Raw genomic sequence first — 23,770 nt, forward strand, 5'->3', positions numbered from 1 at the left:
CAAACCCTGAAAAAATGGGATTGAGCTGGAGCTTCGCATTTCTTGCCTCTATGTTTCCAAATTCTTCTTTCGTGGTTTCTGAAGGGCTGAAGGCTAGCTACATGCCTTCGTGTTTTTGGTTCTGCTTCCAGATAATCCAAGTGTTGTGTTTTTTAAAATGCTGAGGGCTAGCTTCATGCCAAAAAGCTAGTGACACACAGCTATCCTATTTTTACAATTCCTTCTGGTTTTGTTTTGTTTTTAAATAAAATAAAATAAAAGTAGAGATTCTCAGGACAGGATGGGCATATGCACAGTGAAGGCACATAGCTCCAGTTACATGGCACAGTGCAAAGATTCCCATTAGTCTAATTTCAGAATCAGCGTTAACAGCTGGTAACATTCGAATTCAACATCCACAGCTTAACTGGGGGAGGAGAAAGAAGGCTGCTTTTCTGCCCAACTCTTTATTAACTGAGCACGAGCCAACACCTAGATAATTCAGGACACATGTAAAAAGGATTCAGAGCGCTGCCAAATGTGTCAGCCACATACCCCAAACAGGAACTATAGAACTGACATATTTGCTTTCTTACAAAGTAATAATGGAAGCGTTAGTTGCATTCTTAGTAAAGGGGATGCCGTTAAGTGAAAAGCTCCTCCTTTGTAGGCAAAAACACTCTTAAGGTGGGCACCCAGGTAGGCAGGGTGATGCGGAAAATCTCTCTCTGCCCGAGGCCTCAGAGCAGCCTTCAGCAACCCGGCACCCTCCAAATGCTTTGAACTACAAACCCCATCAGACAATGTGGGGCTGAAGCAGGGGTGGCAAAGCTTTGACCCTCTGTTATGGTTGCTGGGAGCTGTAGTTCAGGAACGCCGGCGGTTCCCCAGTGGTCTGACTCCAAACCTTCAGATCTCCAGAGTGTCCAGAGCATTTCAAAGACAGAACAGTGCTTACAATACTTGCAACCACCCAGTACGGAAGAACAATATTAGTATCCCTACGTTGGAGGTGCAGGACTGAAGGTGGGGGGGCGGTTGCTTTCCAAATATTATCTGGTGGCAGAGGCAAGATTCGAACCAGAGTCTTCCCATTTCGTTGCTCCGTCTCTCTGCCCCAATGCTACATGGTTCATTTCAGAGGACCTGGATCAATGTGCGAACCTGGGCAATCATTCCCTAAAATGCTCGCGGTTGCATGCTACGTAAGGCTTTGCAATGCCTCCAAGTTTCAAAAGCGTTTCCTCCATTTCCCACCCGATGGGAGATTTTACAGTGAACAAAGTTCCTTCGAGAGCAGTGTGCCTCTTTGTTCGCCTTTCCTTCTCATTGTCTATTTCATCTTGCAAGCTCCTTGGGGGCAGAGACTCATTTATATGTCTCTATGAAATTCTGCAAGGAACACCGGAACACCGGTGGCACTGTGCAAATAATAAGCCGGAGGAGGATCCAACCGTGTCAGCTCTGCTCAAGTTAAAACGCTGCACGTTTCTTTATTTAAATACGAGGTCTTTGGGTCTGCTTGGAAGCCACAAACCCCGAAAACGGAAGTTCTGAATCCCACATGCAAGAGAGTGAGCAAAGCAGTAAGCAGTTGCTGGCTTGTGCAGATAAATGAGGCTGTCTGGCTGCAAGGGCTTCTCTTTCTCACCACAGCTGAACCCTGCAGCAGAGAAACAGGCCCTTCAGCTCAGCCCCGGCACCAAGAGAGCAACCCCTGGCTCCAAGACAGGCCTGGAAACTTGTAAATAGCAGCGGTGGCTCAAAAGCTGAATGCAAAACCTCAAATACCAGACAGAAAAGTCAGCTTAGCAGCAGCAGCAGGCAGGGGGAGTGTGAGGAGGCAGACAAGACAACGTGCCTCTCTGACAGGCCTCGCTTTTATTTTGTCCCGTAATCACGGAAACTTCACAAAACATTCCGGTTGTAAAACCAGTTTTATTCCCCTGGAATCTGGCGAGGAGACCTTGGGAATGTCTAAGGCGGAGGAAAGAAGTTCAATGGGTGGCGTGGAGGAGATGTTTCTGGCTCAGAGGTCAACTGGAGATTATATTTGGGAGGGGGAGCAGGGAGGTTGGTGGGCTCAGGACAAACTGGGATGGTGACAATTTTGATGATGATTAAATTTATTACCCATCCTTCACCAGCAGGCCCCAGGCTACAACAATTTAAAGTTCAGTACTAAAAACAGTGATAACAAATGATAGCCGCAGGAATAAATAATAATAATAATAATAATAATAATAATAATAATAATAATAATAATAATTTATTATTATTTATATCCCACCCTGGGTGGCTTCCAACAATGTATTAAAATACAGTGGTCTGTTAAACATTAAAAACTTCCTTCAAATGTCCCCTAAAAGTCTGGTAGTTGTTCTTCTCTTTGACATCTGGTGGGAGGGCGTTCCACAGGGCAGGTGCCACCACCGAGAAGGCCCTCTGCCTGCTTTCCTGTAACTTGGTTTCTCGTGGTGAGGGAACTGCCAGAAGGCCCTTGGCGCTGGACCTCCGTGTCCAGGCAGAATGATGGGGGTGGAGACGCTCCTTCGGGTATACTGGGCCAAGCCTGTTTAGGATTCCCTGCCTTCTCCTGCACAGGCACGGGACAGATCCTTCTCCGGCCTACCGCAGCTCAGAGAGCAGGACAGCGCTGCTGAAGCTCCACAAACAGAGCAAAAGCTCCTCTCCTTCCTCCCTATGTGTGGCAGCTGGCTTGCGCTGGTTGCCTGAGGAACCGTCCCAGCATCTGGTGACTGTGCCCCACTCACAACGGCTTAGAGGGCAGAGCCACAAGACGGCAGGCATTCCCAAATGGCATCCAGGTGAACCCTGGGGGCATCTTGTCAAAAGGAGACGGCCATTAACGGAAGGCAAGCTGCCAAATTTTGGAACAAGAGGGAGACAGAGTAAAACTGCAGAGTTTTGAAAAATTAAAAAATAGAGTGCGAGATTGGCTTCACTTTTATCAAATAAGGGAGGCATATAATTTGGATTAAAAAATTGGCTTCCAGGTGGAAAAATCCAAATTGGAAACAGAACTGTTAGATTCTAAAACCAAGAATTTGTCAAGAATGTATAACTTGCTGCTGAAATGGAACACTCAGGATGAAACGGTGAAATCTGTTATGATTAAATGGGCACAAGATGTTGGACATAATATTATGATGGCTGACTGGGAACAGTTATGGACCACAGGTATGAAATTCACGGCGTGTAGTGCCTTGAGAGAGAATATAATGAAAATGATATACAGGTGGTACATGACACCAGTCAAGCTTGCGAAAATATATCATTTGCCCGATAATAAATGTTGGAAATGTAAAGAAACGGAAGGAACATTCTTTCACCTTTGGTGGGCATGCCCAAGGATTAAGGCTTTCTGGGAGATGATCTATAATGAAATGAAAAGCGTATTTAAATATACCTTTCCGAAGAAACCAGAGGCCTTCCTCCTGGGCATGGTCGGCCAATTGGTGCCAAAGAAGGACAGAACTTTCTTTATGTACGCCACTACAGCAGCAAGAATACTTATTGCAAAGCATTGGAAGACACAAGATCTACCCACCCTGAAAGAATGGCAGATGAAGGTGATGGACTATATGGAACTGGCGGAAATGACTGGCAGAATCCGAGACCAGGGAGAAGAGTCGGTGGAGGAAGATTGGAAGAAATTTTAAGATTATCTACAGAAGTATTGTAAGATTAATGAATGTTAGAATGATGTTGGAATGAATTTATGTGATTTTAGCAGAAATGTAACAAAGATTTAAGAAAAATAGACTGTTAATTGCTGAAAGGAGGGAAAGTAAACTTATATTAATACCAAGATAAATTTTCAGGACAAAAATTTGAAAAGAGGGAAAGGATTTGCTGAAATGGATAATTGACTTAGAATACAAAAAAGGGAGGTGTCAGGGAAATAAGCCAATGAAAGGAAAGTAATGGGAAGATTTGCTGTATCTTTTTTTTTCTCTTTTGATTCTTTTTTTGCTGAATGGAATTTAATTCTTTGTTTTTTCCTTTTGATTTTTCTTTTTTTCTTTTTTGTATTTTATCTTTCTTGTTTAAAAGGATGTTTTTCTTGATTTTCCTTTTTGTATTTTTAAACCTTTAATAAATATCTTATATATATATATATAAAAAAAAAACAGAAGGCAAGCTGCCCAGAAGACTGACAAGCCCAGCACTATTTATGGCATATAATTATTATTTGCTTAACGCTTAATGCCCAAACAGACTTGTGACCTTCCCCTTGCAGGAAGTCGCTGGCCTTCAATTTTTTTCAGACTCAGGATCCTTCTTAAACCCAAACATGCATTTCAGAACCCATTTCTTCATTTTTTTTACCATATCTTTGCATGCTGGCTAGTGCAATTCACCTTAGAACAGGCAGTGACCTGGTCGTGGTCTGAGACTACATCTCCTATTGTCCCTGGCCACGCTTGCTGAGGCTGATGCGAGCTGTGGTTCAGCAACATCTGAAGGGCCAAAGGTTCCCCACATCTGGGCTAAAGGGCATTCTCGTTTCATATGTTACCGAGGCAGTCCGTCTTGGCAAAACTATTACATCAGCTTCAGCGGCTGCCAACGCATCTCTGAGCCCAATTCAAAGTGCTGGTTTTAAGCTTCAAATCCTTAAAAAGATTGGAAGGGAAGATATTGGATGGGTTGCCTGCACCCATGACCAGCCTGCCTGCAAACTGAGATCTGCAGTGGAGGCGATTCTTGGGGGTCCACCTCCAACCTAGATCAATGAAGCTACTGCTGGCCACAAGCAGCTCTGAGACCCCTTTTGGCTGAAAGGGTGGAGGAGGAAATCCTTTCAATGAGAAAGAAAGAACTAAGGAGTTGCTTCGCAGACAAAGGGTGCATCGAACACAGCCCTGTTTACATGAGCTGAAAGAGATCCCCGCCACAGTATATAAACTGTTTATTGTGGAAAGAACTTGTTTCATCAGATGCATGAACTCTCTGAGGCTCAACGTTGTCCTTTTCCTGCAGACATGATTAGTCTTATGGGGGAATTTTTATTTCTTAATACTGCTTGTTGCACAATGAATAATTAACTTATGAAATTCACTTCTTCAAGATGCACCAATGGCCTTTGGCTCGCATGGCTTTGGGATTTGTTTTTGTTTTCAATCATGATTACTGCTGGTATAAAGGTCTTCCTAGGACTGACAAGTTTGAGGGTATCTGGTGGTCTCTCCTGCTGTTTGTTACCTGGTCAGAAGGGCTCACTCAACCTCCACTCTCACAGCTGAATTTTTGGAGACAGTTCAGGACAGCGATCACCCATGATTCTTGGTATAACTCGTATAATATTTGTATGACACTTTACAAATTTAGCTTTGAGGTGCTTTCTTCCAAAAGGTATGTAATGCTAAGTATTTGTAGCTTTGCTGTATAGCCTACTTTTCTCTCTTTCACTGTATTGTTCTTTTATTGTATTGTTCTTTTCCAAACGTTTTCACAATAACCTTCAAATCAAATACAGTGGTACCTCGGGTTACATACGCTTCAGGTTACAGACTCTGCTAACCCAGAAATATTGCCTCGGGTTAAGAACTTTGCTTCAGGATGAGAACAGAAATCGTGCTCTAGCAGTGCGGCGGCAGCAGGACGCCCCATTAGCTAAAGTGCTGCTTCAGGTTAAGAACTGTTTCGGGTTAAGAACGGACCTCCGGAGCGAATTAAGTACTTAACCCGAGGTACCACTGTACATTGTTTCATAAGTCGACTTCCCACCTTCACCTTCACAGTATTTTTACTCAAACCTTTCCTATTGCGTTATATCTTTATCCATCACAAAAAACTATTACAATTATTTTGTCATTGTATTAATATTTTTCATCCATTTTCTTGTTCTGCTTGTCCTTCTTTGCAGTTTGTAGCTGCCTCCTCTATGTCACAAAATGATATAAAGACATATTTGATGGCGATGGGGACGGATGACTACGATTAGACAAAATCAATGGCTATGAGCCGCACAGAGCTTCTTCCACTTATGCGATTAGGAAATACTGGAGGAGAACAAGAAACCAAAGGTGGGCGGGTGCTCACCATCCAATAGCTGGAACTTATTCTAAGGCACCTCTTTGGATCTTAAAATACCAGAATCTCCCAGCCATTTCACCAAAGATCCCAGGAGACCTAATAGGAAAAGTGCACAGTTCCCTGCAACAGCAAGACCCAGTCACCATGCATGCCAAAGCAACTAAGATATAAGGAACGGCTCCTGCATTCTGCATTGTACACAGGCATTTACATATCGGTGTTTAACTTCCAAAATGGTATCTACCCTGGCTTGATTTTTATCCTCCAATTCACAGCTCGTATGTGTTCTGGTTTGGGCCACCCAACGGGGAAGGAAATACATCCTGCACATGCTCAGAAGTACTGTTATTCATTGATTCAGCCACCCCAGGAATGAGAGTCCCTGCTCAAATGAAGCTGCAACTGTTACCTAGCAAAGAATAAACACCAAAGAAGCAGAAGTTGTTGACTGTGCTATGAATTAAGAGTCAAAAGACCTCTTTCTTTCGTACCTCTTTTCATAGGAATAGACTGGATTGCTACTACAAAGCCTTGCTGTGCGACACAGACAGAGAGGCAGGCAGACAGAACTCGGTCAATCTGACAGCCACAAAGAGCCAGGATGATAGAGCAAACAAACTGATAGATGTATGTTGTTACCTGAGCATGTTATAGGGTTCAGCTACCTACTGAGCCAAGAGTCCCTTGAGCTGGCTTGGTTAAGACAAAACCCCTCAGTCCAACCAGCCTCATTGTGTGGCACAATATTGTGGAACAGTGGAGATGGACGAGGGAGAAACAGGTTCAAACCCCTGCCATCCTAGCCTACTTCACAGGGCTGTTGTGGGGATAAACTGGGGGGTACAAGTAGATAAATAGGTACCGCTCCGGCAGGAAGGTAAACAGCGTTTCTGTGTGCTGCTCTGGTTCGCCAGAAGCGGCTTAGTCATGCTGGCTCCCTCGGCCAATAAAGCAAGATGAGTGCCGCAACCCTAGAGTCGGCCATGACTGGACCTAATGGTCAGGGGTCCCTTTACCTTTACCTTTAAAGGGAAAGCTACCCAGAGCACTGTGGACTAAGAGTGTGATAGGCAGCCTGTCAGGGAAACAAATCCATAAAAAATGAGTATTTTTTTAAAAAAAAAAAAAAGAAGAGAAAAGAAAAGAAGGGAAGAGCTCACCTGGTTCTAACTTGATAATTTTTACTGCAGCCAACTCTCCGCTGTGCACATTTCTGGCCTAGGAAAAAACAGAATGACAGCAGATTTAAGCAGAGTGCAAAGGAATGTACATCAGTGTGTTAAACCAAGAGGCTTGTGTGTCAGGATGTGCATCATTTGGGGAAATTGCTACCTAGAAAGATGAAGCGGGCAGGGAAGAGCGGCCAGGTAGCAGGAAAATGACACGCACAGGCCCCTCATCACTTAAATCTTTGGCAGTCAAGCCACAACTATAGTACAAGTGCATCTTAGGGGCAGTTAACTTGTGTGAGCTCAACCATATGTAGTTAAAGGCCGGCTGGTTAAAACTTCACAAGTTAAATGCAAGCAAGGCGGAGAGCTTAAAAGCTCTTTTTGCTCTGGGTTTTCCTGGCACAGAAAGAGCTTTTAAGCTCTCCTTCTTGCTTGTGGGGGCAAGGCATTGTCGGCACACTGGTCCTGAGATGCTCTTGCGAGATCTCATGGAGCTGTCCAAGTTCCCGTGAAATCTTGCGCGAACATCCCTAATCTTCCAGAGCCAGTGCCTGGGATGCTCGCATGGAGGTGGTTAGAGTACGCATTTTCATTTAAGTATGTAGCCTTTGGAACAAATCCGTGCGTAAGATGTGGCTGTACTGTACTCAGAACAGTGGCTACACATGCACAACCACATTATGCTCTCACTGTTATAGACCGCCCTGGCAGATGTCCAGCCAAACCATACAGAAATGGGGCTACCCATATAAAAAGCAAGGCCACTATAGAAAAAGCAAGTGAAGCAGTGATTCGTAGTGACATCCAGCCTATGGAACTCACTGCCCCATGAGGTTGCAACATCTCTTTATTTATGGGTATTGCACCATCACTTAGAAAACTTTTACCTACCAGCAAGATTCTGACTTTTGACCTTCCTGCTGCTCATTTATCTTGGATGGTCTTTAGAGCCAATCTAGCTCTCTGCTAGGGACGTGGATGGCTCTGTGGGTTAAACCACAGAGCCTAGGGCTTGCCGATCAGAAGGTCGGCGGTTCGAATCCCCGTGACTGGTTAAGCTCCCGTTGCTCTATCCCAGCTCCTGCTAACCTAGCAGTTCGAAAGCACGTCAAAGTGCAAGTAGATAAATAGGTACCACTCCAGCAGGAAGGTAAACGGCGTTTCTGTGTGCTGCGTTGGTTCGCCAGAAGCGGCTTAGTCCTGCTGGCCACACGACCTGGAAACTGTACACTGGCTCCCTTGGTCAATAAAGTGAGATGAGCACCGCAACCCCAGAGTTGGTCACGACTTAACCTAATTGTCAGGGGTCCCTTTACTTTTATAGCTCTCTGCTGGCTTATTAGCTTGTTGGTATGCATTTTTTAATCTGCTGCTCTGTTTTTTCTGTTTGTAATAAGTTTGCTGAGATTTTCATAGAATCACAGAATTGTAGAGTTGGAAGGGATCCAGAGCGTCATCTAGTCCAAGCCCTTGCAATGCAGGAATCTCAACATGTGGTCCCCCATCCAATTTGAAACCACTCTGCTTAGTTTGCAAATGTGCTCTCAGTTGAAAAATGATGCAGAAGAGTCTTATTTCCCTACTCCCCCCCGCTGCTTGCACCTTCCTGCTCTTGTCTTCCTTCTGCCCCTCTCCGCATCCCAGCCTGGCCTTCTGGGTCACACCCCCACCCCCACCCCCCCTTCTGCATCCCCCACTGCCTCCCTGACTGCTCAACAGGGTGAAAGGACGATGAGGATGACCCTAAATCCAGGAAGACAGCTGCTTCCTTCTTTGCCTGCAGGAAGCGCATGATATCTGTGCCAAACCCGGGTACATTCAGTCCTTTGCAAGTGATAAAAGAGTGAAAAAACACACATAAAACATTACCAAAAAAAGGAAGAATAAAATTAAATAAAGGGATTGCAAGGAGCCTGCTCTACAGCTACAGAGAACAGCAAAGCTACAAGCTTGGGCTGGCAGATTTAGGGCATAATCCTGGGATCCCAGGGACCATAAAAAGAACAGACTCCCCCCCCCCCATTTGTAGGAAAATGAGGGGACACTGAAATCAGATGGTGAGGATCAACAGCCTCCCCCTCCAGCCGTACATTCTGTCCTCCAGGTGCAAGCTCTCTACCTGCCACTTTTGGGGATTGCTCAGCTCACCACTGATACTCAAAACATTCTCCCTCAATTTCCCCACTGACTTGCCTACCTTTAGTGTCCATTACTGTTTGCAGAATATACTGTAGTGGGTAGATGGAGCAATGGTCCTTTCAAGTATTAGGAAGACAGTGCACATGCCTTATTATTATTATTATTATTATTACTATTACTATTATTATTCCTCCTACTATTATTTGCATCTATATCCCTCCTTTTTCTCCCAAGAGCTCAGAATGGCATACATGGTTCTCCCCCTCCTCATTTAATCCCCACAAACAATCCTGCGAAGGAGCTTAGGCCGAGGGGCAGCGACTGGTCCAAGGTCACCCAGTGAGCTTCCTGGTTGAGTGGGGATTTGAACCCTGGTCTCCCAAGTCCTAGCCTGACACTATACCACACTGGCTATCAGCACAAGACACCCCATTGCCAGACCTATACAACCTGAATCCACCAGCCCAAATAGTTTGGGGAGCCCCTGCTAGACCATAGTGCATGTCCGCTGGCCCTGGCCAATCAGAAGTTGTGCAGGGCTGCCCAGGAGCATTGAAGCATCATCTCCAACTTAGCTTGCAGCTAAATTCCATTTTCTCCCTTCTGATTTAATTTATATACAGTCATACCTTGGTTCTGGAACGTAATCCATTCCGGAAGTCTGTTTGACTTCCAAAAATGTTCGAAAACCAAGGCGCAGCTTCTGATTGGCTGCAGGAGCTTCCTGCACTCAACTGAAAGCCGCGGAAGCCACAGAAGTCGCATTGGACATTCGGGTTCCACAGAACATTCGAAAACCAGGACACTTGCCATATTTTCCCCCAAGTTTTTAAGTGTGAAATTGGGGGTTGTCTGATACACGGAATGTTGCAATCATTTATTTCTTAATTTGGGGCTCAAAAAATAGGGGTCGTCTTATACACGGAAAAATACGGCACTTCTGGGTTTTCGGCATTCAGAAGCCAAAATGTTTGAGTACCAAGGCATTTGAGAACCAAGGTACGACTGTAGAGGCAAACCCAGCTTCGGTCTCCTGAATAAATGAGGCACATGTACACAGCTTCCCATTTTGCTTAATTCTTCTGGTGGCTTGCACTCCTCTTCACCCCTCCTCCCATCACCTTCCTTCAGCCCCCTATGATTACGATTCTCTGCTTCTAGAGACCCTCTGCCCCCGCTCCCTGCCCCAGTGTGGTGTAGTGGTTAAGAGGCGTAGACTCGTAATCTGGGGAACCGAGTTCGCGTCTCCACTCCTCCACATGCAGCTGCTGGGTGACCTTGGGCCAGTCACACTTCTCTGAAGTCTCTCAGCCCCACTCACCTCACAGAGTGTTTGTTGTGGGGGAGGAAGGGAAAGGAGAATGTTAGCTGCTTTGAGACTCCTTAAAGGGAGTGAAAGGCGGGATATCAAATCCAAACTCCTCTTCTTCTTCTGTTTCTGTGCCCTCCATTTTCAGGATAGAATACATAATAAACTGGTTTGCATTTTTTCTGATGGTTGCCACCTGCCTGTCTCGGGAGACAATATGGAAGAGCGTGCCTTCGGGGGTGAAGTCAAACCGCTGGACAGTTACAGCGCCTGCTGTGGCTGTAGATACCAATTCCGTGTTCAGAATTTGCTTTTTCCTTAGAGGAGAAGCAAAGTTATGGACGGCCTTGTCTCCTCTGTAGCTCACACATCTTCACAAAACCACAAGGGCTACGAACTTGCCTCTCTTTCGCCCCACCTTCGCTTAAAGATTGAGAAGCAAGGCTGCTTTCGGAATGCAGACTCCAAGCAAGCGTCAAGTCGGCTGGGCGGTGAGCAGAAGCCTCGTGGCCTCCAGCTACCAAGGAGCGCTTGGGTCAACAGCACACAGCCAAGGGAGAAAGGGGCGCTGGAGGGCCACAGGTTCCCTGTGCCTGTCCTACATCCTCATTTACTCCCCCCCCCCCCGGTGGAGCACCTGTTTTTGTGGCCAGAAGGTGCCAGCTTCCATTCCCAGCATCTGCAAGTAAGGCCGGGAGAGGTCCCTGTCTGAAAACCCAGAGAGCCACTGCCAGTCAGTGTGGGCAGTACTAAGTTAGATGGACCACATGACCTGACTCAATATAACCTCCCTTTCTACATTCCTTAAGTCCCCAGAAACCAGTTCGGGACTTACTGGCTCTCCTCGCATTAGGAAATGAAATCAATCCGGAGGTTATTTTAAGGATTTGACAACGTTTTTATTGGTGGCTGCTAGGGTGGAATTTGCAGCTCAATTAGGGCTTACGATACAAAACCGTTTTGCCAGAGTCTGGGAAATGGTGTTACTGGAGAGGTTAGCTCAGCATAGCAGAGTTGTCAGAGGTCAGGTTAAGAAGGCAAGTTTACTTGGTTTATGTTTCTCGCTTATGTTAATAAGTTTGCCACCTTAGCTGAACTGCCTGTGACACATGTACCATTATGGAGAGACCCGATTCCTGGATAAGATGTAACTCCGTGTGGCACTGTAACTTCGGTGGTGAAAGATAATCTGCACTCCGTGTTTTGTACTGTTTATTTTTTCTTTCCTGTACACTGAGAATCAATAAAATGCATGCTTAAAAAAGGAAACCTGCTCTAACAAGTGTTAGAAGCTCAAATATACAATCTAATTACCAAACGGCACCTTAAACCTAGGGATTTGTTGTTGCTGTTTTTCATTTCATTTCTATAACGCTTTATATTCTGAAGAACAAATCTCAAAGCAGTTTACAACACATTAAAACAACAAATAAAACACACCAGAATAAGACAAATTCAAGCTTCAAAGGAAATATTTCAGATCCTTCTCTAAGTGAAATTTTGCTTTCCCTAGGCGCCAACCTGGCTTCCAGAGATCTCCATGTGGTCACAACAGGACCTGTGCCACCTTGCAAAACATGCCTGGCGCCTAGCTAGTTTCTAACACTGGCTCTAGCTCTGCACAGACCCTCCTGTGTTGAAACACATCAACGAGGATCTCCCAAGGCTTGCCTAGAACAGTTTGGCAGGCTGGAGGCTTCCCCACTGCTGGCACACACCCCTCCAGATTAGTACCCACTCTCAGCCCTGGCCAAAATCTGGCCTGTGGCGCCTTCCGCTCCGACCCCTGCCCTGCACGGCCACCGAGCGAAAAGGCCCAGTGCGAAGGCGCAGAGTAAACAGCTTGGTGCTGGCCACCCCTGGAACTATTTCCAAGATGCAGTCATTCACCACCCACTGGTATTCCCTTACTCATCTGGGCGTTTGGTGCCCACAAGTTAAGCAAATATGAAGCCAGCGCCGGCTGCCAGGGGAAAAAAGGGAGCCCCGGTGGCCTTTGTAGCTGTAGTTCTTTTCATTTTTAAAGCTCTGCCAGAGGCCATTGTGGATTCTGTGCCCTAACCACCCCAGCTGGAGCTCGGAGAGACAGAGCCGTGACAGGCTCCATTATTATCGCCGTGGAGGGCATTTGGGCTTTTCAGAAAACACAGCCGAAACAGAGACTTTACAGACTCGCAACTGTTAAAGGGATCTGTCTCTTGGGACTGGCACCCCTGCTCCTTTTCAAGGAAAGGAACAACAACAGCAGCAGCAGGAACAGCAACAACACACACACACATGGGAAGGGGAGGGAAAAAGGCAAACAGGGGAAAAAAGACAATTATTTTGCTTCCCCTCCCCCAAACCGCAAATATATATTTCAAGATTAGGGTGGGGACTGATGCGCACTCAGCTTGTGGGTTTCATACAAGGTTCAACTACAGTGGATGCTTGGGTTGCGAACGTGATCCGTGCGGGAAGCACGTTCGCAATCCATGGTGTCCGCAACTCTGCGCATGCACAAAGTGCGAATTAGTGCTTCTGTGTATGCGCAAAGAACCAAAACTCAGAAGTAACCGTTCCGGTACTTCTGGGTTCGGAGGAGTGCGTAACCTGAAATCATGCAGCCCGAAGCGTCTGTAACCCCAGGTATGACTATAGTTAAATGTAAGAACATAAGAAAAGCTTGCTGGATCAGGCCAATGGCCCATCTAGTCCAGCATCCTATTCTCACCAGATGCCTCAGTGGGAAACCAGCAAGCAGGATCTGAGTACAAGAGAACTTTCTCCCCTCCTATGGTCTCCAGCAACTGGGATTCAGAAGGATTGCTGCCTTCAACTGTGAAGGCAGAGCATAGTCCTTAAACGGCATCGGCCCAGTATACCTGAAGGAGCATCTCCAGCCCCATCATCCAGCCCAGACACTGTGGTCCAGCTCCAAGGGCCTTCTGGCGGTTCCCTCTCTGCAAGAAGCGAGGTTATAGGGAACCAGGCAGAGGGTCATCTTGGTAGTCACACCCACCTTCCCAACAGATGTCAAGGAGATAAATAACTGTACAACTTTTAGAAGACACCTGAAAGTACCCAAGTGGCTGAGACAACTCAGTCAGATGGGTGGGGATTCAAATAATAAAATCATCCTCATCATCTATGGCTATGGAATTCACTCTGGCAAGGAGGGCTTCAAAAGAGGATTTAGGCAGATTCATGGAGGATTAGGCTCCTAATGGTTACTAGGCACAATGCCCTAGGAGGACCACGCAGGTGGTCCCAGGTCCCATTTATTTATGTATTTATTGGAAATACTTATATAGGCTTTTCCTGTCACAGACCAAATTAATTTACAGAAGAAGCAAAAAAGCATTTAAAAAAACACCAAAAAACCAAAATAGCATATCTAGCAAGTAACAATTTTAAAATGGCAGCCATAAAAATATAGTAAGGTATCTGTAGGAATCATTCAAATAGAAAAGGGCAAATGCAATTCAATTAGGACCTTAAGGAGAGCCCTGATGGAATAGTCCAAGGGCATAATCCTGTCAGCATTGGCATCACAAAGGGGGGGGGGGCGGTGCGCCCTGGGTGCCATGTCGGGGGGGTGTGTGACAAAAAGGCACCCCACGGGGTACTCACCCCACCGCCCCCGGGCGTGGCGGCACAAGCAGCCATCGCACTGCCACAGCCACATGTGGAGGATACGCCATTTGTGGCTGCAGCTGCAAGCAGAGGATCCTGCCACTGTCAGCGGTGCCGGTGTCAAACCACTATATACGCTGCATGTGCGGCATCGTTACATATGGCACATGTGTCGTACATATCGGTGTCATGCATGCGCAGCCGACAGTTTGCCCCGCCCCAGGTGTCAGTTAGCCTTCGTTCGCCCCTGCCTGTCAGGACCTGTTTCCCATAGAGGGCAAACCCACAAGCATGACCAAGGCACAACAGCAGCCCTCTCCCCATTTGTGCTCCCCAGGAACTGGTATCCACAGGTGTTAAAACAAAACAAAAACCCTCACCAAACAGAAACGCATGCTGTCCCCACCTCCGGCCCCGCCCAAAAAGGATAAGTCTCTACGCTGCATGTTGGAGAGCTTGATAAATAAAACCTGGTAACCTCTGATCTTTTGCACTAAAATAATAATAATGATTTATTTTAATGTTCACACCCTCAGGTACAGAAATTCCCAGAGTGGAAAATGGTAGTGGAAGACAGTGAGTGAAGGGAGGCAGCAGAGAACAATGCACAGGAACATTCTTGCAAGCGCCACCACCAGTGTGGACGGGAAACATGGGAAAACCTATGAAAAATGTGTAGAAATTATTCGTGATCTACTGCAAATCACCCCAAGATCTACCAGCAGATTCAGATCCAACTTCTCCCCACCTCTGCTCTGGAACTGCAGTCCAGAATTTTATTTTTAGAAGGCACAGAAGAACAGGAACCAAATTCTTGACCTTCTGCAAGATTTGCACACTACCCAAACAGGTTTGTCTTCTTGAGTTAATGACAGCAAACAAAAAAACCCACCTAAACCATAAGAGACTTTCAGGGCGGTGCAAATTCCAACTGAAGGTTAACGAGAGGAGGAGAAAGAAACACTTCCGCCCTGCCTTTCAGCCCAAGCAGGAGCTCCCCAGGTGACTCAGAATAAATAACTGCTAAAATGACATGAAATACGAATCAATAACAAAAGACAAAACTAAAAAAAAAAGGGAAAATGATACCAAGCGGAAGTACAAAATCCTAGAACACAGCTAGTTCAACTTGGCAAAGGAGAACGCAGCCAGCCATGTGGGAAGAGGGTGAGGAACAGAACAGGCTCTGCTCTGGGGGACCATCAACAATTCATCTAGCAGTTCCAGAAGTTCAGATCTCCAGCAGATACAGCCAGATGGCTGGGCATGTCTAGACAAGGCAGATTTTTCTCCTCCGAACCATTCCTATCCTACACAGTGCTATTTCCTGCATTTCTTCCCAAACGCTGTCTTCTGGCCCATCGCTTGTTGCACTAGTCTAGCACAATCTATGAGATACGAAGCTGCCTTCACACCACATCAAACCCCCTAACCCAGCACAGCCCTTTCTGGCTGCCAGCAGCAATCCAGGGTCTTCATCACCTGCAACCTGCCCTTTTAACTGGAAGGTGCCATGTATCAAACCTTCCACATGCAAAGCACCCAACACAGTGCACAGACGTGCTCCACCAGATTGCAGACTGCCTTTTTCCAACGTACAATTCCAGTACTTACAAGGCCAGCTGAAAACAGCACAACACACCAGGCCAGGAAGGAGAGGAAGCAAGAGCAGGGGGGAGAGAGAGAGAGAGAGAGAGAGAGAGAGAGAGAGAGAGAGAGAGAGAGAGCGCACAAGCATCTCCTAGACTGAACTAGGAATATGGTTAGAAAATCAAAGGAGTGGGGGAGAGAGAAAAAGGTTGCATGAATATCAACTGGCTCCAGGCAGCACAACCCTTCTCAGGTGGCATTCAGTTTACAGAGACCAGCCATGTTTGGAAAGGAAGACATCCAGCTCCTGCCTTGGGTCGAGGTCGAGTGGCGGGACCGAGCCCTGAGTACAGTGGTACCTCGGGTTAAGTACTTAATTCGTTCTGGAGGTCCGTACTTAACCTGAAACTGCTCTTAACCTGAAGCACCACTTTAGCTAATGGGGCCTCCTGCTGCTGCCGCGCCGCCGGAGTACAATTTCTGTTCTCATCCTGAAGCAAAGTTCTTAACCTGAAGCACTATTTCTGGGTTAGTGGAGTCTGTAACCTGAAGCATATGTAACCTGAAGCATATGTAACCCGAGGTACTGCTGTACCTCGAAATTGGAGGCCTGGACAACAAAGCCTGCTAAGCTACCAAAGACTATGGGCTGACACACATGGAATATTGTTCACTCTCCACAACAGCCTTCCCCAACCACAGACCCTCCGTCTCCCATCCAGCCCAGAAAAAAACTGTTGGGATGGGAAGGGAGAATAACACACCAGTTGATCCCTGTAGAATTGCTTAAGGACTCTAGAGTGGAGGGCAGATAGATCTGAGCCACAGGAGAAGGCTCATAGCTCAGTGGTAGCCCATCCGCTTAGAATACAGAAGGCCCAAGGTTCAATCCAGAGAGGCTGGTAATATCCACCATCTGGAAACTCTGGAGAGCATGCAGACAAGACTGAGCTAGATGGACCAAATGGTCTAACTCAGAATAAAGCAGCTTCCTGGGTTCCTCTGAGCCATGGACCCAATAAAAATACTTACTGACTGGCTTTCTGGACAGGACAGAATCTCATGCTGAAATCAATGGGAGCTGGTTGAAAGAGGAGAGGGGAACTTCCCAGGGGATCTCACCTAGGAATAGGGAATGTAGGGGCGGAATGCCATCTGGTCTGCAGTGTAATGTGAGCCTATCTAATCTGCACTTCCCAAAACAGTAAAGCAAACAGAAATGCGGCTCTCTTTTGAAATTTGCACTTCCCCAAATTCAGTGATGCCATTCTTGAAGTGAAAAGCCTATACAGAAATGTGTCCATTAGGAGGAAGTATGTAGAAAATATATTTATTGCAGGAAACAACACACAGAAATGTGAAACTGACAGACTTCTCCATCTCTAATTGTACCCCATACAAATTAACTGGCAGGGGTGGGGAGCACACCAAAATGCGTTGACCGGTCCTGGGATTTCCTCTTTTCTTTAGCAAGACCTAATTCTGCAGCCTTGAGCAAAGCCTCTGTCTCCCTCTCCCCCAACCCCTGCAGCCCCCTGCTTACAGAACAGGAGCGATGGAGACATAGCATGCAATGCTGTTGCAAGGATGGAGACAGCCAATGTAAGGCACTGAGCCACTTAAGTGTGTCAGGTGTCGGATTAGTGGGGATTCCACACTTCCAGCGTGACAAAGCAACAGCCTTTAAGCCCCACATTGAGAAGTGTATGGGTTGAAGCTGAACCTTTTCCCTGAGAAGCTCAAGGAGAGTCGGTGACCTGACCACATGAAGCTGAATCAGAAGAAAAAAAATTCCTTCCAGTAGCACCTTAAAGACCAACTAAGTTAGTTCTTGGTAGAACTAACTTAGTTGGTCTTTAAGGTGCTACTGGAAGGAATTTTTTTTGTTTTGACTATGGCAGACCAACACGGCTACCTATCTGTAACTGAATCAGAAGTGTTCGGCACAACTTACCGTATTTTTTGCACCATAACACTCACTTTTTTCCTCCTAGAAAGTAAGGGGAAATGTCTGTGCGTGTTATGGAGCAAATGCCTGAGGGTGGCGGGGGGGATCTGCTGCAGTCGTGAGCAGAGGATCCATGGTTCCCCTTCCTTCCCTCCTCCGTGGTTACAAAGCATGGATCCACATGGATCCTCAGGATTTTTGCATTGGGCTACTCCAAACTCACTGTCAGATCACATGTCTGTGGCCACAGCATGAACCACAAAAATCATATATCCACTATTTCGTTTAGAATATTTTTTTTCTTGTTTTCCTCCTCTAAAAACTACATGCGTGTTATGGTCTGGTGCGTGTTATAGAGCGAAAAACACAGTACTTTGTCCAACAACAGCTCTAGGAGGGATCTGGCTGAAATGTTTCCCAGCCCCACCAGCAGAGATGCGAGAAACTAAGCCTAGGACATCCACACCCATTTACAAAGCTGGTGCGCTACCTAGTGAGAGAGGGTCCCACCTTGGCCTCCGCTGGCCCCACTTTGCCACATCCAAGCCCACACCGTCTCTTTTATGGCATTGCAATTTTTCAAAAGTCATGCCTGTCTTTGTGCAGAAGCCCTTGACGGGAGTCTTACTTTGCCCTCCGGCAAAATAATCAGGTAGCTCCTGACCTAGTTGCCACCTAGCAAGCTGCAGGCCTCAACAGGTAGTTTGTTGACATCAAGAGCTGCGCAGAGTAGAGAAAGGCTTTATCTTTCTGAGACCTGCAGGGGCCGATGCCCAAATCCAGCAATCTGAATTCAGGTCCCTTACATAACTGCCTGCTGGGCATGGCTGGTGCAAGAGGAACAAGTTTGGCAGCAAAGCCCAGTGGCGAATGAGCATTAGATGGATAACAGAACTGAGCTCTCCCACCCATTCTAAGCCAAGCTTTCCAGATGTCTTGGGCTGCAACTTTCGCCAGCCCGGGGCTGAGGAGAGTTGGCCGATGGGAGTTGTGCTCCAAAACAACTGGAGGGCATTTGGTTGGGGAAGGCTGCCCTCGGCGGTAGCTGTGTTGCAGGGCTTTAATAAGCTGGTTGCCTCTGATGGTGAATAAACTTTTAAAGGCTTCACACACACGACTGACACAGGTACACGTGGTGGGTTAGTCCTTTCTTGTGAGCTAAAACTTACTTGTTTTATGCCTGCAAGATTGCACATTTTGCCAGGAAGGTAAGTGGGCAAGTGTAAATTTCTACTACAATTTGATACAAAAGGCAAGATTAACCCCAAGCAGAAATGTTCCCTATGCTCACTTCTCTCATCTAAGCTTCCATCTCTCTCGTTCTTGCCATCTTCCAATGGCTGCTCTTTTCCTTTCACTTCCCTCTTCCTTCCTGAGCACATTTGCTTTCATGGGGTGTCACGGCCACCCAGGACGGGTCCCAGCTCACAAGAGACCTCACTCCGTTGCAGTTTATTTACAGGAAAAGTTTATTGAAGATTTCTGCTTCTCGTACAGTTCAGCATCGTGGCCGTACGTCTGTCACGTTAGACCGCTGAAGTCCCCTCTGACTCCTCCCCTCTTCCACACCAACTTAATAGCCTGGCTCTAGACCACCTCTTCCTCTCCTTTCTTTTCCGCAGGGTCTTCCTGCCCCCCTGGGTTCCCTCTCTCCGTGACTCGCCTGAGGCTGAATCCTCTGCCGCCTCTTCCCCCCTCCTTCTGGCTTTAGGGCCGGGCTCCTCCCCTGAGCTCTCTCCACTTCCGCGCGCCTCTACGTTTGAACTTGGCGCGCGTACGTTGCTGCTGACCTTTCTTTCGACCGCTACACCACCCCTTGTTCTGCTCTCCACCCTTTCCGGCTGAACACCTTGCTCCAACCCCCTTTCTCTGTTCTCTCCTAATCCTGCTCCCTCCGAGAGGCTGACGACTCCACCCCCTTTACTCCGTTCCGGCTGAGACGCCTCTTGCTGCGTCTGTCTTCCACTGGGCTCCTCTCCGCTTCTCCCTTCTCCTCCCTTTTGCTTGATTAAGGTAACCCCCTTTTGAGAATCCTCTGACTCGCTGCTCAGACTCGTGGATTCCCTCAGAATTCCGTCATCTTCTTCCTCATCCTTCTGCCCCTCCTCCCACTCGCTCTCCGTCTCCTCTGTCATCTCCTCCTCTCTCCCAGAAACCCTGACATCCATCCCCCCCTCGAAGCCCCCCCTTCCCCCCTCCCGCTCGCCGGGTGCAGGTTGAGGAAAACGTGGTTCTTCCGGGGTCGGTTCAGGATACAAGTTGTCCACTTCAACGTTCTCCTCTGTCATCTCCGTATATGTGTGTTCGAACTCGGGTTCCCCACCCACAGACCTCACAGTCTCTTCCTCCATCACTGCTTCTCCTGGCGCTGCCTGCCAAGGACCTACCATCCATCTCTGACTCCATGCCTCCCTTGGCTGATCCACCCACCAACAAGGGCCTGTCTCCTCCCCCCCCAGTCTCGGATCCCTGGTCGGGCTTGTTTCGGGCGCATGGCCCTCGGGTGAGGAGAAACCCTCGAACGTGCTGTCTGACAAAGTGGGCGTGAAAAGCCAATCATCAAAATACTCCTCGGGCATGGGCTTGTGCGGAAAAAGTGCATGGAACTCCTCCTTCAACAGGGGTTCGTCCAACGCGTAACCCGGCACCCAGCTATTGGCAGAGGCCGGAGTGCCTTCCCTGGCTAGAAAATATTCAACTCCCTCCTCCCCCCATCTCGAGTCCAGTATCTCTGTGACCTCGTTAAGAGGTTCTGGTCTTGGCGATTCCCCCCCCTCAGGCGCCCTCCTACGTGGCTCTGGGAGTGCTCCTGACTCTTGAAACCTGTGTGGGGTTTTGTAGGGAGTGAGCACCGACCTATGAAAGACCGGGTGCACCCTGGAACCCTCCGGAAGGGCTAGACGAAAAGCCACCGGATTGATCTTAGCCTCAACTTGATATGGCCCTAGCTGCCTGTGTCCTAACTTCTTCTTGGCCAATGACCTGGCCGGCATCGCGTGGGCTGCTAACCACACCCAGTCCCCAATCTGGATGTCCTCTCCCGCCCTCCTGTGCTTATCGGCCTGCACCTTATACGCCTGTTTTGCCAGCTCCAAATGTCTCCGCAGCTCCTCGTGCACCTCTTGCAACTCCGCTGCAAACTGGTCGGCATCTTGAGGCCCCCCCCCCTCCTGGTGCCGCAAATCTCGGGAAGGTTCTGGGATGACGGCCATTGTTCGCGAAGAAAGGCGTCACCCCGGTGGATGCGTGTTTCGTGTTGTTGTAGGCGAATTCAGCCATCGGCAGATAGTCCACCCACGCCGCAGGTCGCTGGTTGGCGTAGCACCGCAGGTACTGCTGCATGATCGCGTTGACCCTCTCCGCTTGACCGTTGGTTTGTGGATGTCTCGCCGATGTCAGGTTGATTTTGACGTGCAAGATGCCCAGAAGCTTTCGCCAGAAAGTGGAAACAAACTGGCGCCCCCTGTCGGACAAGACGGACTGCGGAAGTCCATGCACTCTGAAGACGTGATCGATGAAGAGCTTTGCGGTCTGTTCTGCCGTCGCCACCTTGGCACAAGGGATGAAATGCGCCATCTTGGTGAACAAGTCCACCACCACTAACACCGCCGTCTTACCTCTGGAGCTGGGCAGGTCCGTAACAAAGTCCAACGCTACCCTCTCCCACGGTTGCTGCGGTGTCTCCAGCGGTTCTAGCAATCCCGCCTGCTTCTGGTGCACTGGTTTGGACCTCTGGCAGATATCACACCTGGCGACGTAGTCCGCCACCTCTCCTCTCATCTGGGGCCACCAAAAGTCTCTAGCCACCAACTCCATCGTCTTCTCTTTGCCGAAATGGCCTGCACTAGGGGCGTCATGCAATTGTTGCAGAACCTTGGCTCGAAGATCGTCGGTGGGCACGTAAAGGGCACCCTTACGAGTCAAAAGTCCATCTTGCAATTGGAACTCATCGTTGTCTCGCAACCCTCCGCGTAGCTCCTCCATCTTGGACTGTGCAAACTGATCCCTTTGCAACGCGCGTCGCACCGCGTCCAGGTCGACTGCGATGGTAGCGCACGTCCACGCCTGCGGTGCGAAAATGTGCTTTGCTGCGATTGGAGCTGCTTCCTCCAAGTATTGCGGCTTTCGGGACAGCGCGTCTGCAATAACATTGGAGTCTCCTGGGATGTATTCTATTTTGAAGTCGAAATCCGCAAAGAACTCCGCCCAGCGCATGTGTCGCTGGGTCTGTAACTTAGCCGTCCGCCAATACTCTAAGTTCTTGTGATCCGTGCGGACTTGCACCGTGTGCTTGGCTCCTATTAAGAAGTGTCGCCACGCTTTGAAAGCTGCATGAATGGCCAACAACTCCCTGTCCCATATGGTATAATTGCGCTCCGTCTTGCTGAGCTTCCGGGAGTAGAACGCACCCGGTCTCCAGTTGCCTTGTGAATCCTCTTGCAAAAGAACGGCCCCAACCGCTCTGTCTGACGCATCGGTCTCTACCCGCATGGGTCTGCCGGGATTCACGTGGAGCAGCTGCTCTTCGGAGGCGAAAAGACCTTTAAGCGTCCGGAAGGACCGCTCCGCTTGTTCGGTCCAGACGAACTTCTTCTTCTTGGAACTGAGGGTGTCAGTGATAGCCGCCGTCGCGTTCGCAAAACCTTTAATAAACTTGCGGTAAAAATTGGCAAAGCCGATGAACCTCTGGACCTCTTTCCGATTTCGAGGGCTTTTCCAGTCCAACAGCGCTTGAACCTTAGCCCTGTCCATGGCCAGTCCCTCGTCGGACAACTTGTAGCCAAGGAAATCAACCTCTCTGACATCAAACTGGCATTTTTCCAACTTGGCGTACAGCCTGTGGTCCTTCAGCCTCTGCAGGACCTCCCTCACGTCCTTATCGTGATCCTCCGGCGATTCCGAGAAAATCAGGATATCGTCGAGAAAGCAGACACACTTCTTGTAGAGGAGACCTGCTAGCACGTGGTGCATAAATGCTTGAAAAACGTGGCTGCCATTTTGGAGACCGAAAGGCATGACTCTGTATTCGTATGTGCCCAGAGGGGTGAACATGGCGGTCTTCCACTCATCTCCTTTCCGGATGCGGATGAGATTGTAAGCTCCACGTAGGTCCAGCTTGGTGAAAATCTTGCCCCTCCTGACGGTCGCTAAAAGGTCGTCAATCTTGGGCATGGGGAAAGCTTTGGGCTTAGTCAAGCTGTTTATGAACCTGTAATCCACTATAAGCCTTTTTTGGGGCGTGTTTTTCTTCTTCACAAAGAACACAGGGCTGCCACCCGCTGCTTTAGATTCCTGGATGAAACCTCGCTTGAGGTTATGGTCTATGAACTCCCGAAGCTCTTGCATCTCGTCTTCCGACATGGAGTACAGCTTGGCAGCAGGCAGTTGCGCCCCTGGCACTAAATCAATCGCGCAGTCGTAAGGTCTGTGAGGCGGCAACTTGTCAGCTTCCTTCTCACAGAAAACCTCCAAGAAGTCCTGGTACTTGTGAGGCACTGTTTGCACCATACCCAGATGCAACTGCTGCTCGGCTTCTCCTCCCTGATCGGTCTGAAAGCAATGCTGAGCACAATACGATGAACAAAAGGTGATCTGCCGCTGGTACCACGCAACCGCGGGACTGTGCCTCTCCAGCCAACTCATGCCTAACACGATGGGTGTGTCCGATAAGTGGGTGACATTGAAACTAATAAGTTCTCGATGGTTGCCAATCTGCATCATCATGGGAGGGGTTTGCTGCACCACTTGCCCCCCCAGCAACTTCCTGCCGTCTACCGTGACCACGTTTAGAGGCGTCGTTGCAGGCAGGAGCGCCATGTTGTGCTGCTTAACGAACTGCAGTCCCACGAAGTCGGCGTTGCTTCCCGAATCGATCGTTATTGGAACCTCGAGGAGTCTCCCATCAGGCAACTGGAGTGTTGCTGTGAGCAGAACTGCCGGTCTGGGAGGCAAAGG

The 23,770-nt window shown here is 48.2% G+C and overlaps 1 protein-coding gene across 3 annotated transcripts in view; it reads right to left on the reverse strand.

Moving 5' to 3' along the window:
• MAP4K5 (mitogen-activated protein kinase kinase kinase kinase 5) overlaps positions 1-23,770 on the reverse strand; it is an 85,761-nt gene that overhangs the window by 48,848 nt on the left and 13,143 nt on the right. For all 3 annotated transcript variants that reach the window (XR_014168164.1, XR_014168165.1, XM_081910262.1), the window contains exon 2: positions 7,203-7,260. Coding sequence is in view for 1 of the 3 variants with exons in the window: in XM_081910262.1 (XP_081766388.1) it covers positions 7,203-7,260 (58 nt within the window). In the remaining 2 variants the exon portion in view is untranslated. The remainder of the gene's footprint in view (positions 1-7,202; positions 7,261-23,770) is intronic.

This window comes from Podarcis melisellensis (genome assembly GCF_964234715.1).
Source record: "Podarcis melisellensis genome assembly, chromosome: 1".
Classification (NCBI taxonomy): domain Eukaryota; kingdom Metazoa; phylum Chordata; class Lepidosauria; order Squamata; family Lacertidae; genus Podarcis; species Podarcis melisellensis.